This window comes from Anabas testudineus, chromosome 21 (genome assembly GCF_900324465.2).
Source record: "Anabas testudineus chromosome 21, fAnaTes1.2, whole genome shotgun sequence".
Lineage (NCBI taxonomy): Eukaryota > Metazoa > Chordata > Actinopteri > Anabantiformes > Anabantidae > Anabas > Anabas testudineus.
Window position 1 is genome coordinate 790,969 of NC_046629.1, and position 16,164 is coordinate 807,132.

Sequence of the window (16,164 nt, forward strand, 5' to 3'; positions counted from 1 at the left end):
AGGACAGCTGTTTAAATAATTACTAACACTATCAATGTACTGTTTGTACCTTGTGTTTAGAATGAATTGGGAAATTACAACTAACCTGGAAGACATTGAAGGCATTTTATAACACTAGAATCTTTTTTTTTTTTTGTTATCACTTGTTTTATATATATAAACATATATGTGAAAAAAAAAAAATCCTCACTCGGTTTTCGGTCCGGTCTTATTCCTACAAGCCCGGGTCCTCTACCAGAGGTCTGGGAGCCTGAGGGTCCTGCACAGTATCTTAGCTGTTCCTAGGACTGCACTCTTCTGGACAGAGATCTCAGATGTTGTTCCTGGGATCTGCTGGGGCCACTTTCCAGTTTCTCAGTCTGTATCTGGAAGTCCCACAGTATCTTAGCTCTGTCATTCTCAACCACCTTTGGGGGTGTGTCCCATTTTGACTTTGGGACTTCCAGCCTGTACTCGTCACAGATGTTCCTGTACACTATGCCGGCCACTTGATTATGGCGTTCCATGTGTGTCCTGCCTGCTAGCATCTTGCATCCCGCTGTTACGTGCTGGATTGTTTCAGGGGCATCTTTGCACAGCCTGCACCTGGGGTCCTGCCTGGTATGGTAGATCCCAGCCTCTATCGATCTTGTACTCAGGACCTGCTCCTGTGCTGCTAGGATTAGTGCCTCTATGCTGTCTTTCAGTCCAGCTTTGTCCAGCCACTGGTAAGATTTGTCGACATCAGCCACTTCTTCTTTCTGCAGATGGTACATGCCGTGCAGGGGTTTGTCCTTCAATGAGGGTTCCTCCTCTTCCTTCCCTTGCTCCTCGGGTTTATGCTGCCTGAGGTATTCACTAAGCACGCCATCAGTTGGGGCCATGTTCCTGATGTATTCATGGAGCTTAGTTGTTTGCTGCACAAACGTACAGTAGAACAACACTTCACCTTCTTCCTGTATTTACTGTTTCTGTTCCCGCGGCAGAAACATCTGATCAATAAGCAGAGAGGACGTTCTCATGTAGTTTGAAGTGACGTGTTTTGGTTCGTGTGTGAAACACAACTGAACCGAGGAGAAACTGCCACAAGTTCACAAACTCATCAACTGATTCAGACCAAAGCAAACAAATTGAGGTGTGAAAACAACTTTAAATATTACCATTTTGTCTCTCCACAGATACTCCTGGTCCTCCAGTAAACTTTACTTTTGAGGAGGTGAGGAAGAACTCTGTGATCTGCAAATGGGATCCTCCCTTAGATGATGGTGGCAGTGAAATCCTAAACTACACCCTGGAGAAGAAGGACAACTCAAAGCTGGAGTTTGGCTGGAGCCCTGTCACCACCACATTGAGAGGATGCCGCTACTTCGTGCCCAAACTCATTGAGAAGAAGGAGTACATCTTCAGGGTTGTGGCTGAGAACAAGCATGGTGCAGGTCCACCCTGTGTCTCCAAACCTCTCATCGCCAAGAATCCTTTTGGTATGATATACTACTTGTCGCAGCCCACAGACATGCAAACTTGACACCTTATAAACATTTGACACCTATATACACACTGTAAAAGCAGAGGTTACTCACTCAAAAAAAATTTAGGAAAGAGGCTAAATAAAAAATTCAAAAAGTGAAATACAATCATGTGAACTATAAAAAGCACTATATGATATGAAATGTTGATGCTATCATAACTAGTGGTAAAACACGTTAGCAAAAACAAAAATCTAAAAAAAAAAACAATTACACTTCAACCAAACAAACGTTTTCTATTGCTCCCTCCGTTCATTCTCTTCAGACCCTCCTGATGCTCCTGATAAGCCACAGGTTGATGATGTCATGGCTACCAGCATGCTGGTCGCCTGGAACCAGCCAAATGACAATGGCAGCCCCATCTTGGGATACTGGGTGGAGCGCCGTGAGATCAACAGCTCCCACTGGGCACGAGTCAACAGGTGAGGAAAAAACAATAGACGACATTCCCTAACTGAATTTGACCCTAGACCAATTAACATTTTTGGTATGAGATGGGAAATATCAAGCATGTTGCCGACTCTCCCCTCCGGTCCTCGCCTTTAGGGATATTGTCACTGACACTAAGCTGAATGTTGGAGGTCTGCTGGAGGGACTGACTTACATCTTCAGGGTGGCAGCAGAAAACCAAGCTGGCGTCGGAAAGTACAGCGTTCCCTCTGAACCCATGATGGCCCAGGCTGCAATCTGTATGTAAACAGTTCTAAGCCCTGTGTTCAGTAAAAATCTATTCAGTGTTAGTACCAGAGAAAAACAATTGTCTTCACCATGTTGGGTTGTCATGATTAGCCTCCCTTTCTTTGAATCGATAAACGTTTTTAATTACTGATGCTGACAGCAATCAGAAACCTGGAGAAAGCTAGAAGCAAGAAGAGGCATCAAAACAGTCATGAAGAGATTATTCATGTCTGTGCAGATGTATTCAGAATCTTAACGTTATGTTAATATTAATATGTGTGTCTTTGTGACTCTGCAGTACCTCCTGGACCACCAATTGTCAGAATAGCAACAACCACAGACCACTCAATCGAAGTAGAGTGGGATCCACCTTTAGACAATGGTGGAGGAGAGATTGTGGGATATCACGTGGAAAAGGTAAGATCCAGACTTCTGATACTTCAGTTCAACTCACATCTGTTTCCAGCTTCCTGTACCTCCTGCACTGTAACTGCAGGCTCAATTTCTCTACTCATGACCTTATACCTTCCTAATTTCTTTGTTTTGTGGTGTTTCTCAGGCCCTTGCTGGCTCAAAGGAATGGACCAGGTCTACAGAGCATTCCCAGAGGAGCCGGACATTCACTGTTTATGAAGTACGTGAGGGAGCAAAGTACGTGGTCAGAGTCTTTGCCTGCAATGCTGCTGGAGAGGGACCACCAGGAGTCACAGAGCCTGTTATTGTCAGAAATCCTGCAGGTCAGCCAAAAAGATAATAAAACGAGAAGCCGCAAAACTGAACTGGGATTTAATTAGGCCAAAATTTGCCTAATTTAGTGTTGACTCATCTTTCTTTTGCTTCTCTGTTTGGTTGCCATCCACAGAGAAGCCAGTGATTGAACTGGACCTCTCAGTTAAGAATGGTTTGGTCATCAGAGCTGGAGAGACACTCCTTATACCTGCTACAGTCACAGGTAAACCCTATCCATACATCACCTGGACCAAAGACGACCGAAAACCTGACAAGGACCGTGTGGAGATCCTTACAGAGGGCAACGACAGCATTCTTACAATCCCAAACATTCAGAGGAAGGACGCTGGCAAATTCCAGATATCTGCTTGCAATCCCAGCGGTGTCAAGAATGCTTGGACCAGAGTAGAGGTTGTGGGTGAGTCCAGAAAGTCAGGACAGGGCTTGATGCATAAAACTCAGAAATCAACTTGAAATTAAATGATGCTACAAAATGAAAAAAGAGCTCTAATTTTGTTTTATCTTTAGATGTACCTGGGCCCGTCACTGACCTGAAGCCTGTTGTTGTCACCCGTAAGATGATATTTCTGAACTGGGATGACCCTGTAGATGATGGAGGCAGCGACCTGACCGGCTTCGTTGTAGAGCGCAAAGATATCAAAAAGGATATATGGAAGCAGCCCGTGGAAACCATTGCATCAAAATGCGAGTGTACGGGTATTGAGGAGGGACAGGTGTACATATTCCGTGTCATTGCAAAGAACAAGTATGGCTTGGGCCAGCCTGTTGAGCTGCCACCAATTTTGGCTGTGGATGCACCAAGTGAGTCCTAATATTACTTCATTTTGGTTCAGGAATTTCAACAGACCAAGACTTAAGTGTTTAGGAGTAGCGGTGGTCTTTGTTAAAAAGTGGATTTGTACTTGAATTTAATTGTTCCTTGCTTCCGCAGCCCCACCATCATACCCAGAGAAGTTCAACTACACTGAGCGTACCAAAGACTCCATCACATTCACTTGGAAGCCCCCTCGTAATGACGGTGGCAGCCCCATACTCGGTTACTTTGTTGAGAAGAAGAGGCATGACCAGCAGGCCTTTGAGCCCTGTAACACAGAGATTTGCCCCAACTTGACAATGACTGTGACAGGTCTGGAAGAGGACTGGATGTATGAGTTCAGGATCAAGTGTGTCAACGCAATAGGAGAGAGTGAGCCAACCATCCCATTAGCTGTGATCGTCCAAGATGATGAAGGTAAGGCTGAATATTAGGACCTGTGTTAACAACCGTAATAAATAAACAAATGAAGGCATAATTAAAAATGGTAAATAGCTGCATTTATATAGTAGTTTAATCAGCACTTTACAGTTTGTAACTTATTTACCCATTCACACACACAAAAACATGACACGATAAGAGACTGTGAAGCAAGGTGCTAGCATTATCTTTTGGAGGAATTTGTGTCTTACCCAAGGACACTTGCCCATGGGGACAGGAGGAGGAAGGGATTGAATCACTAACCAATGTGTGACATCCCACTGTAACTTCAAAACCACAGCTGATCTGAAAAATACACTCAATCGTACTATTAGTGATGCTAATCATCTTCACTTGTTTTTATTTGATTAATTATTTTGTTGTTCTGTTTTTCCAGTGGCTCCTGAGGTCCACATGTTGAAATACTTTGAGCATGACTCAATTACTGTGAAAAAGGGTGAGCCCATTGAGATTCCTGCCGATGTTCTGGGCCTCCCCATCCCCACGATTGAGTGGTCCAAAGATGATGTTGTGATTCCGAAGCCCACTGAGACCCTGCTTATAGACACAGAAGTGACTGGCAGATTGAACTGCAAGACCACACTGACCATCCCATCAGCCAATAGAAGAGACCGCGGCACCTACGTCATAACTGCCTCCAACAACATGGGCTCGGCAAAGCACACCACCTACGTCATGGTGCTGGGTGAGTGGAAACACAGGGCTTAAAGCAAAAAAGACAGAAGATCCTATTCAGTATATAACACATAATGTAGGATAAAATTAGTGTTTTAATTAGAACAATAACCAGCTGATAAGGTCCTGACTTAACCTATCTTATTCTTTTAGACCGACCAACTCCACCCAGGAATGTGACAGTGTCCAACATCAAGTCTGAGTTTTGCCACCTCCAGTGGGATGCTCCAGTGGATAATGGTGGCAGTGATCTGACCAACTATATCATAGAGAGGCAGGAAGTGGTGACAGAGGAACTGGAGCGAGAAGAGGGACAGGAAGCTCCACCTGAAAAGTGGGAGGAGGTTACAAGCAGCATCGTCGAGAAGAAATTTGGGGTATGTTCAACAACAACAACAACAACAACAACAACCTCTTTATGACTCTAATTTTAACATCCCTACCTTATAGGTGTGGAACCTGGAGAATAACAAGACCTACCTGTTCCGGATTCGAGCTCAAAATCGGTACGGTATATCTGACCCCTGCATGACGGCAGAAGTCAAGATCATAGACCCATTAGGCCTTCCAGGCCCACCAGAGAAACCAACAATCACAGAGTACACCAGGGCCACCATGACTCTGACCTGGGAACCTCCCAGAGAAACTGGTGGCTCTAGGATTATTGGCTACTGGCTGGAGAAGAGGGAGAAAGGCACCACCTACTGGGCCAGAGTCAATAAGACACTGATCACCAAGAGGGGCATGAAAGGCTGGGAGTACCAGGTCAGCTGCTAGGATTTGTTTTTTGCTTGATTATTAATTCTGGATCTATTCTTTAACAAACCTGGAAAATGTATGACCTCAATTTACACCTAACTTTTTTCCACCTACTACATGACAAAATAAAAGGCTCAGGGAACTTCTAAACAGACCTAGAGGTGTGCAATAAAGATGAAACAATCGACCAATAGACCACAGTAGTAGACAATACTTCCTAAAAAGATAAAGTATAATTTTTCAGAGACCATAAAGGCAATGACATACCAGTAAATTCTGTCACAGAGGATGCACTGTCACACATATTTTTCTCAGAAAGAAAAAAAACGAAAAAATAATAAATACTACAATTGTAATACTTTCTTTTCTGTGTCCCTCAGGCAAATCATCTGTTTGAAGGAACAGAGTATGAGTTCAGGGTTGCTGCCACCAATTCTGCAGGAACTGGACCCTTCAGTGGACCATCTGACTCTGCCTTTGCTGTCGACCCAATTAGTGAGTGAAAAAAACTTATTTTTGAAGACACAATTCTCATAGTTCTTTGAGCAATTTATCAAACTGAAACAGACCAGATCTTGTATTTGGAGAAATGATAAATTAGAATGTGTTTCTCTTTAGCTCCTCCAAGCATGCCTGCTGCTCCTGAGGTAGCTGATAAGACAAAACACAACGTTACACTGTCCTGGAAACCACCAGAGAGTGATGGAGGAAGTCCCATCAAGGGCTATATCATCCAGATCCAGGATGAGGGCAAATCAGATTGGGTGAGGGTTAATGACCCAGACACTCTGCACCCTACCACTGAGTTCACTGTGCCCACCCTTCGCGAGCTGAAACGCTATCGCTTCAGGATCATTGCTGTCAATGACATTGGAGAGTCTGACCCCAGTCCCAGCACCAGTGAAGTTCTGATTGAAGATATCCAGCGTAAGTCCCACTTTAAAGCCCCACTGCAATAAATACCAATAGGTTTAGTCATTATCTTGTGGATAATGACTAAACCATGTACAATGTTTCCTTCACTTATGTTTGCACTGCTATTTTTTTTCTCCATAGTTGAGCCTTCCATCAGCATAGACATGATAGTTGATGACCTGTTGTACATCCGTGCTGGCGATCCAATCAGAATTCCTGCCACCATCAAAGGCCGCCCTGTCCCCAAGGTGACATGGGACTTTTATGGTAAAGCCAAGACGCATCAGAAGAACAAACTGCACACATTGCCCGTAGACTCAGAGGTAAGATCATCAAAGATCATCAAAAAAAAAAAAAAAAGAAAAAGATATATATATTTCTATACATTTATGTTTTTTGCTTTATATTTTACTTTCATTGTCTGATTGTTGCTATATTCAGGTTGAATCTACAGACACCACATCTGTTGTCACCATCCCTGTCAGTCTAAGGAGCCACTCTGGACGTTACACCATCACTGCCAAGAACAAGTCTGGACAGAAACATGTCAATGTTAGAGTCAATGTCCTTGGTATGTCTGTGTTGACTGTATATAAACATGTGCTTAACATGTCCACTACAACCTTGAACATGTTTTTCTCTGAATAGTAACTGTTAGTAACAGAGTTCCCGTATGTTGGTGTCATTGTTTTGTCTGGTTCTTTTCATGGATGCAGATGTTCCTGGTCCTCCAAAGGAGCTGAAGATTACCGACGTCACTCGCTCCACCATGAGGCTGATCTGGAAGCTCCCCGACAACGATGGGGGAGAAAGAATCAAGAGTTATTTCATTGAGAAGAAAAGTCTCACAGACAAGGCTTGGACCAAGGTAAACCTTGCTCTGTCCTTTTCAAACCACAGGCACTATTTTAGGATTTTATCTTGCTTCTGACCATTTAGAATATTTTTTAAAGTAGATCATAAATGCTGAGCATTAGACAGAGTATGTAATTGCTAACTTCAAGGGATGTGTTGAATTTTGAGTGAAGCTGACTTTGGGATAGGGATACTGTGGGGAACACCAGAGCTTCCTAAAGCTTTACAAGTACAAATTTAATAAAACACAAAAAAATGATTCTTTTTTTACTCCAAGCAAGAGTGAAACACACACAGTCAACACAGTAGCAAATCTCCTCCATATGTGCCTTAATGATAAGAGGTTATTAGAGGTAAACAGACATTACTTTTCGAATGGACACAATAGCAGAAAAAGATCCAGGTGTAAAATCACAACATTCGCATTCAACATGAAGTGATTGATTGGTTGATTTGTTATCAGGTAAACACAGCCTGCGCTATCCAGGCTTACGTGGTTCCAGGTCTCCTAGAGGGTCAGGACTACTTGTTCAGGGTCCGAGCTGAGAACAGACTTGGATTTGGCCCATTCACAGTCACCACAGATCCTGTGCAAGCCCGAGACCCAATCTGTGAGGACACACCTACTATTCCAACCACTGAAATACAGACTGCCAAAGGAATTGTTCTAGTGATTATCTTCTTGTTACTTTTCCTCAGATCCACCTGACCCCCCCACAAAGCTGAAAGTCAACCTGGTGACGAAAAACACTGTCACTCTAAGCTGGGAGCCTCCCAAGAACAACGGCGGTTCTCCTGTAAAGCATTACATCATCGAGCGTTTGAGCTGGGACACCAGCGGCAAACAGAAAGAGACCTGGAAGCAGTGCAACAAGAGAGATGTGGAGGAGCTCACCTTCGTCGTGGAGGACTTGAAGGAGGTTGGTTTAGATCCGTCAAAGGATCCCACTACTGCCCCACTACTGCTTATTGTCCAACTCAATGTCCAGTAGCTTATTAGCACAGGGTTCAACAAGATCAAGCTCCAGACCTAAATAGGTGCTATCCAGACTGTCAGAGTTGTATGGGTCCGTATGAAAACTGCGTCATATCGAATCGGATGACAGCACATAAAGCGAGGATAGATGTTAGATCCTGATTTTCAGTAGTAGACAGAGGTAAATAGTTAAATTCAGATGAAACAAATGCTTGTCTACGGGGAAATCAGACCCCACCTACACCAGAATTATCTGTCGAGCTTTGGGATCTAATGTTGTATCTACCCAGACAGCGTAACACTAGCAAAAAAGCAGCAGGTGTGCTGCATGTGAACGGTCACAACAAATGGTCACTCAGCAAGTGAAACAGGTGCCTTGAAAATTTAACAAAGATTTTAGTGCAGTGTTCTGAGATGAGTAGACACACAACCATGCCTTTATTCACCAAACAACAAACACAGTAAGGCTGCTATTCTTGTCCTGTTGTAGTTAGTACATGAAGTTACTAATATCTCTGCAAAAACATAAAACCTGCAGAGAAACTCTCCTTAATATTTATTAATTTATTCTTCACCTTGTTTAATATTCAGTTATTAGTTAAAATATTAAATTCATTGTACTGGTGAAAAATTACAGAGGTTTCAGAGATTTTAAGTTAAATATAATCAAAAATAAAACAGTAAAAATAAACTAAAACTATTTTATAATTATTTTACAGTATTCTTTTTACATACTGTCTTATATTATACTAGTTTGCTAAGAAATCCATTCTTAAGAATGAGAGTGATGTGTAAGAAAAAAGTTTTTTTCTCAAGGACAAAGAAAAAAAACTCACTGTGAACTGATATAAAAAGTTAATATGCAGCCCACATTACATTTTAGTTTTCAGATTGATGTCAGCCTTTGGCTGCAATGTATGTCTTTGTTACATAAATGGTAAGATTAATCTACAATACAAGGTCAGTGTTATTGCTCTAATTTATTATATTCACATTTTAGAATGTTTAGGTTAGTTTGGTTTCTCCTGATAAATCAATGTAATTCTATCCTCTAGCAAAATGGTTAAGAAATGACCCCAAAAGTAACTGGATGTGAAGCCAGATGTTTTTTGTGGTCCTGCTTGAAGAATACTAGTCAAACCAGGGGTGGAGCTCAGGTCCCACCCCACTGTTCCACTCCACCGATACAGATATTATGATGTGTGGTGTCTAACAACCTGTTATGAACTACTATGTGACAAACATGATGATGATAAAGCTGAGCCTGCTTCAGACCCAGTCTCACTGTGGACTGTCCCGCTGCTGATCTGCAGGGTGGAGAATATGAGTTCAGAGTAAAAGCTGTGAATGCTGCAGGACCCAGTCGACCATCTGCCACAGTTGGACCCATGGTCATCAAGGATCAGACATGTGAGTGGTAGCCACGATACAAGCTGCTCACAAACCTGTTTCACTTGTTAGTTGTTATTTGTTGCTGCAGGACATTTTTATAAAGCATCTGACTTCTCTCTGAAGGCCCTCCTACCATCCAGCTGCGTGAGGCCATGGAGGGCGAGGAGGGCTGTGATATCAGCATTGTGGCGAAGATAAGTGGCTGTCCATTCCCCACGCTCACCTGGCAGAAAGCCAGCCTGGCTAAACCTGGGGAGAAGGCTGATGTCCAGTACGACCAGCATATTAACAAACTGATGACCCAGGACAAATGCACTCTTCTGATTCAGCAGGCCAGCAGACATGACAGTGCCATTTACAGCCTGACAGCCAGCAACAGCCTGGGCACAGTCACCAAGGAGATCAAGCTCTCAGTGTTAGGTGAGAAACATTACAGCATTTGGAGTCTAACGACTAATTTTACTAAAAATGCTGATGACAAATCTGCCGTTGTTCGTTATTTGCTGTGTAAGAAAGTAGAAAAACAGCTGGCCGAATTTAAGATGGTACCGATTTAGATTTGAATTAAGTCGTGGTTGCAATGATTTCAAGGATCAAGGATTGATTAGTTAATTACAGCTAGACATTGATGCTACATGAATCTTTAATTACACAACAACTATTGCTGACTTTCTCTCCTTTCTCATGCAGGACCTCCTGGCCCGCCTGTTGGACCAATCAAGTTTACTGAGGTGTTTGCTGACAGGATCGGCCTGACCTGGAACCCTCCCACAGACGATGGTGGATCCAAAATCACCAACTACGTGGTTGAGAAACGAGAGGACAACAGGAAGTCCTGGGTGCACGTCTCCAATGACCCCAAGGAGTGTGCTTATGTGGTGACTCGGCTGACGGAGAATCACGAGTATGAGTTCAGAGTTATGGCCCAGAACAAGTTTGGAATTGGACCTGCGCTGGTCAGCGAGCTGGAGAAGGCCAGAAACCTCTTCAGTGAGTGTTATCTTACCCCATTAATGTTCCAAAGCTGGTGTAAAATGGACATAGCCACTCCCCAAAGCCAAAAGGTTCCGTTTTCCTAGTTTTTTCTGATCATTCCCTCGTAGACTTAAAAAGTAACATTATAAGGTCAGTTCAGTAACATCAAATTGTGCTTGTTGTATAGATGATTATTAATGATAATCATTTTACTGTAAGTTGTTCTTGGGAGTATTATGGTATAGATGGTACATTATATCTCATTGCTACAGCTGATGTAAAGATTATTGATCTTCTTGCAGCTGTTCCGGGTCAGTGTGACAAACCGACGATCACCAACATCTGTCTAGAGTCGATGACCGTCAACTGGGACGAACCCAAGTATGATGGTGGCTCCCCTGTCACTGGCTACATTGTTGAGAAGAAGGAGACGACCGCCAAACGCTGGACCCGCGTCACCCGTGACCCGATCCGGGCACTGCCGCTGGGCAACAACTGGGATGTCACCAGTCTGCTGGAGAACTCCTTGTACCAGTTCAGGGTGATCGCTGTCAACGCTGCTGGCTGTGGTCTGCCCAGCATGCCCTCTGACCCCATACTCTGCAGAGACCCCATCAGTAAGACAGATTTTCTGAGTGTGTTGCAGTCTGTAGTTTAACAAAACAGTTTAAGCCAGTTTATTTTAAAAATGTTTAATCCTGAACTTTGGAGAGAGAGAGGGCATACCTCACCATCAGGATATCTGACCAGTGTAAAGCAGCACTGTGTTCACCAGTTAGCTTTAGACTGAAGTAAAATGTTAAAAAGAAGAAAAGAATAAAGAAAAAATACACTAGTAACGGTAACAGTGATGTGAACAACTTGATTTACTCAGCACTTTACCAAATGTAGACAGATAAATAATTATCACAGACATATTTTGAAAATGATTTGAAAACGCTGTCTCAATAATGTAAAGATAGAAATTGACGTCTTTACCAGGAGAATGTACCACATGCATGTTATTGTTTGTTTTCTTTGAGTGAAATACATACAATTTATTTTTTGTCATTACTGAAATTAGAACAAGCCAACTTAAAATGATAGTTCAGACCGGCTTCTTCCCTTTGCTGCAATGTGGTTATGACAATGTTGACTCCAGATGAACAGTATTTTCAGTATATCTGTATCTGTGTGTGTGCAGAGCCTCCCGGACCACCTACTCCGAAGGTGATAGACTGGACAAAGTCGACCGTGGAGCTGGAGTGGATCCCTCCTCTAGTGGATGGAGGGTCAAAGGTCACCGGGTACATTGTTGAGTTCAAGGAGGTGAACAAGGAGGAAGAAGAGAAAAAAGCTCAGAGGAAGCTGCTGCTGAGTGAAGCTGAGGAGGAGAAGGAGCCAGAGACAGAGGAGGGCTGGCAGAAGGTAAAGAACAGATATATATTCAGATACAGTACATCACTAGCTCCTGATGTTAAGTCAACTGATGAAATATTATAATATTATCTAAAGCACTGCATAATTAAATGTCTTCAGCATGTCTACACTGGCATTAACCGCTTTGGTGACATTTAACCTTTGTGTTTCACTTTGCATTTCACACGTAAGAATGTTGATAGCTTTCATTTTCTATTTTTTTTTTGGAATTCCTGAAAAAACACAAAAACTATTGAGGTGTTAATTTCTCTTTACAGGCAAAGGACACAGAGATTAGGGGAACCAAGTTTGTGGTGGCTGGTCTGAAGGAAGGTGGTCTGTACCGCTTTAGAGTCCGCGCAGTGAACGTTGCTGGAGTTGGAGACCCAGGACTCGTGTCTGAGTTGATTCAGGTCAAAGACAGAACAAGTAAGACGGTTCACACTGCAGCTAAATTTCCTGCTGATAAAATGTTATGAACATTTCTAAAAAATGTTTCCTTCTCATCCAGTTCCCCCTGAGATGGACCTAGACGCCTCAGTGAAGGAGAAGATTGTGGTCCATGCAGGTGCCACCATCCGCATCATAGCTTACGTATCTGGAAAGCCCACTCCACAGATCACTTGGTGCAGAGATGATGCAGAGGTGCCCAAAGAGGCCGTAGTGGAGACGACGGGTATCTCCAATTCGCTGGTCATCAAAAACTGCAAACGTCAACACCAGGGCATGTACACACTGAGTGCAAAGAATGAGGGGGGAGAGAGGAAGAAGGTCGTTATTGTCGAGGTCCTGGGTGAGTCAACCAAATTAAAGTGGTCTAGTGACTTTCTGAAAACAGGAATGAGTTGTGAAAAACGTGAGTCCGCTTCCTGATGAGGCTGTTGTTAATTAAAATGCTACATTCAATATCCACTCCAGATGTCCCTGGACCCGTCGGCGTGCCCTTCTCTGGCGAGAATCTGACCAATGACACCTGCAAGTTGACCTGGTACTCCCCTGAGGATGATGGCGGTTCAGCAATTACCAACTATATCATTGAGAAGAGGGAGTCAGATCGCATGGGCTGGACTTCAGTGTCCTACACGGTGACAAGGAACAATGCCATCGTGCAGGGACTAATTGATGGCAAAGGCTACTTCTTCAGGATCGCAGCTGAGAACATCATCGGCATGGGCCCTTTCATTGAGACCGATAAGATGGTTCTCATTAAGGACCCCATCTGTAAGTCAGACACACCACCTAAAATACTATTTCAAAAAAATTCCCCTTCACATCTTGTACATTTCAGGTACATTTTTTAAGAGAAAGAGAGTTAATAATTATTGATTTGTTTTATTCTTACTAGGCTTATAGTTTAGGTCCAAATTGTCACTAAGAAAGACAACAACACTGGCAGGAACCAGTAATTAAATACAAGAGAACATCTCAAACTGTGGTCAGTTTTATTATATATTCTATTTAAATATCTCAAATATAATTTATGTTTGTTTCAACTCCAGCTGTCCCAGAGCGTCCAGAGGACCTCATCATCACTTCTGTTACCAAGGACTCCATTTCTGTTGCTTGGAGACCACCCAAGTATGACGGTGGTGCCGAAGTGACGGAATACATCCTTGAGTCCCGTATGATTGGCCGGGACAACTTCACACGAGCAGGTGGAGAAGATAAGCTGATGGACAGGAAGTTCACACTGACTGGACTTAAGGAAGGCTCCAGCCATGAGTTCAGAGTTTCCGCTGTCAACCAGGTGGGACAGGGCAAACCATCCTTCGCCACCAAACCTGTGCAGTGCAAGGATGAGCTCGGTGAGTGACAGTAACCTAGAAAATATATATTTATACTATATAACACATAACATTTATTTATCAACAAAAACCAGATGAGCAGCTTATATATTGTGCTTCACTATAAAAATGTCACAGACCAACGAAACGTAGTATTAAAATAATTGTGCCCCTCCCCCCCACCAGAGCCACCAACTCTGGACTTAGAGTTCAGGGAAAAAATTATAGTAAAGGTGGGAGACAGCTGCACACTCTCAGGGCGCTACAGTGGCAAACCAGCCCCATCAATTGCCTGGACAAAGAATGACGAGGAGCTGAAGGCAGACGAGGAGATAAGCTTCCATAGCACCACCCGCCACCTCAGCCTCAACATCAGCAAAGTCAAGAGAGAACACAGTGGCTGCTACTGTGTCAGTGTGGAGAATGGTGCTGGAGCTCGCAAAGGAATCTGCACCATCACCGTGGTTGGTGAGTCGCTGCTACGGTAACACTGTGATTCACAGATATGTTTCTCATTATAGCCATTTACAAAAACCCATATACCCATATAGTGTATGCACAAGTTATCTCACATTATGGGATGTACCATTTCATACAAAGGAAACACAAACATGTGGGTTGTAGCTGTCAAACAGCCAAAACAAAAAAATGTTTTAAACTGGTGGTTTGATGTTGACCCTAATTTGACCAGAATGTTAAAATAGAACAAATTATGACAAAGAATAGAAAGATTCTGGTATCAAAGAAACCTGGAGAGTCATCTGTATGAATGCTTCCTCCTGTCAGACCGCCCTCAGCCTCCACAGGGCCCCGTGGTATTCAATGAGATCTACAGGAACTATATGGTGATCTCCTGGAACCCTCCTCTGGATGATGGAGGCTGTGCTGTTTCCAACTACATCATCGAGAAGAGAGACACTAATAGAGACCTGTGGATGCCAGTCACCTCATCCTGCACCAGGACCAGCTGCAAAGTGAGGAGGACTAGTTAATAAAATGGGCAGTATTGAACAATAAAGAGAGGAACATTATATCCAGTTTTAAGAATGATATGAACATGAGTTCTCAAATCTTAAATGTTTAAACAAGTAGATGGAAAAGATCAACTATAAAAGTGTGTAAAAGTGAAGATGTTTTTAATTAAACAGGAAGAACTGTCTGATGAAAGAATCATTCCCGATTTGTAATCTGGCAACATATTTGAGTACTTGGTAGTTTTTCATACTCAGTGATGCCGATGTGTTCAGCCTCTATCAAAATGAAGTGTTCATTAGCTGAAGAGCATGATTTCAGATGTCCATTCTCCTGCTGTTGTGTGTTGTTCCAGGTGCCGAAGCTAATTGAGGGTCGTGAGTACATTATCAGAATAATGGCTCAGAACATGTACGGCATTAGTGACCCCCTGCTGTCTGCAGAGACCAAAGCTAGAGACATATTCAGTAAGTCCTTATAAACCCACATTCAGAGATACTCGAGCGTGACACATAGTAAAGTGAAGAATGCTGTATGACCAATGGGACTATGCTTGTTTATCTCCATCACAGAGGTGCCTGATGCTCCTAAGCAGCCTACAGTGAAGGAAGTTTACCATGATTCTGCCCTGATCAGCTGGGAGCCACCTGCTGATGGAGGAAAACCAATCACAGGCTACATCGTGGAGAGGAAAGAGACCATGGCCAACAGGTACACCAACACACACAACACTAGAAACCCTCTGTAGTTTGAAGGGTCCTGTCCTTAGTTTTAGTTTCTCTGTGTGCCCATCCAAGAAGGAGCTAACAAAAAAACTTTCAAAGAAATTAGAGTCACTTTGTTTACTGTAAAGTAAAGCCACGTGTTCCCCACTAAGTTACTTGACATCTACTAAGTGCTTTATCGATAATCACTACACTACAACTCGAAATTTTGGAATATATATATATATAAAAAATACCCACTCGATCCATCCTTGGAGCGGTCTTATTTCTACAAGCTTGGGTCCTCCACCTGGGAGCTTGAGGGTCCTGCGCAGTATCTTAGTTGTTCCTAGGACTGCACTCTTCTGGACAGAGATGTTGTTAGCTCAGTGGTTAGTGCCACTGACTTTGGTACGGTAGGGCGTGGGATCGACGTGGGCGTGGGCCCTTAGGCAATGCTACCGGTCTACCTCGTCACAATGGCTCAGACGTTGCCCGGGTCAACAGTGTCAGGTGTTGGGGAAGTGGGAGACCGGAATAAGAATAAGACATTCATGGACAGAGATGAAGA

At 43.2% G+C, this 16,164-nt stretch overlaps 1 protein-coding gene across 1 annotated transcript in view; it reads left to right on the forward strand.

Moving 5' to 3' along the window:
- Nucleotides 1-16,164, forward strand: part of ttn.2 (titin, tandem duplicate 2) — a 195,467-nt gene that overhangs the window by 116,370 nt on the left and 62,933 nt on the right. The window contains exons 141-171 of the mRNA XM_026376595.1: nucleotides 1,158-1,460; nucleotides 1,771-1,927; nucleotides 2,052-2,194; nucleotides 2,482-2,600; nucleotides 2,743-2,920; nucleotides 3,046-3,330; nucleotides 3,441-3,734; nucleotides 3,865-4,164; nucleotides 4,565-4,873; nucleotides 5,017-5,240; nucleotides 5,314-5,628; nucleotides 6,003-6,117; nucleotides 6,241-6,549; nucleotides 6,679-6,860; nucleotides 6,979-7,108; nucleotides 7,254-7,405; nucleotides 7,856-8,003; nucleotides 8,092-8,312; nucleotides 9,682-9,778; nucleotides 9,884-10,180; nucleotides 10,451-10,750; nucleotides 11,038-11,352; nucleotides 11,919-12,142; nucleotides 12,412-12,562; nucleotides 12,645-12,926; nucleotides 13,052-13,354; nucleotides 13,633-13,938; nucleotides 14,104-14,385; nucleotides 14,704-14,891; nucleotides 15,245-15,356; nucleotides 15,462-15,600. Coding sequence (XP_026232380.1) covers nucleotides 1,158-1,460; nucleotides 1,771-1,927; nucleotides 2,052-2,194; nucleotides 2,482-2,600; nucleotides 2,743-2,920; nucleotides 3,046-3,330; nucleotides 3,441-3,734; nucleotides 3,865-4,164; nucleotides 4,565-4,873; nucleotides 5,017-5,240; nucleotides 5,314-5,628; nucleotides 6,003-6,117; nucleotides 6,241-6,549; nucleotides 6,679-6,860; nucleotides 6,979-7,108; nucleotides 7,254-7,405; nucleotides 7,856-8,003; nucleotides 8,092-8,312; nucleotides 9,682-9,778; nucleotides 9,884-10,180; nucleotides 10,451-10,750; nucleotides 11,038-11,352; nucleotides 11,919-12,142; nucleotides 12,412-12,562; nucleotides 12,645-12,926; nucleotides 13,052-13,354; nucleotides 13,633-13,938; nucleotides 14,104-14,385; nucleotides 14,704-14,891; nucleotides 15,245-15,356; nucleotides 15,462-15,600 — 6,880 coding nt within the window. The remainder of the gene's footprint in view (nucleotides 1-1,157; nucleotides 1,461-1,770; nucleotides 1,928-2,051; nucleotides 2,195-2,481; nucleotides 2,601-2,742; nucleotides 2,921-3,045; nucleotides 3,331-3,440; nucleotides 3,735-3,864; nucleotides 4,165-4,564; nucleotides 4,874-5,016; nucleotides 5,241-5,313; nucleotides 5,629-6,002; nucleotides 6,118-6,240; nucleotides 6,550-6,678; nucleotides 6,861-6,978; nucleotides 7,109-7,253; nucleotides 7,406-7,855; nucleotides 8,004-8,091; nucleotides 8,313-9,681; nucleotides 9,779-9,883; nucleotides 10,181-10,450; nucleotides 10,751-11,037; nucleotides 11,353-11,918; nucleotides 12,143-12,411; nucleotides 12,563-12,644; nucleotides 12,927-13,051; nucleotides 13,355-13,632; nucleotides 13,939-14,103; nucleotides 14,386-14,703; nucleotides 14,892-15,244; nucleotides 15,357-15,461; nucleotides 15,601-16,164) is intronic.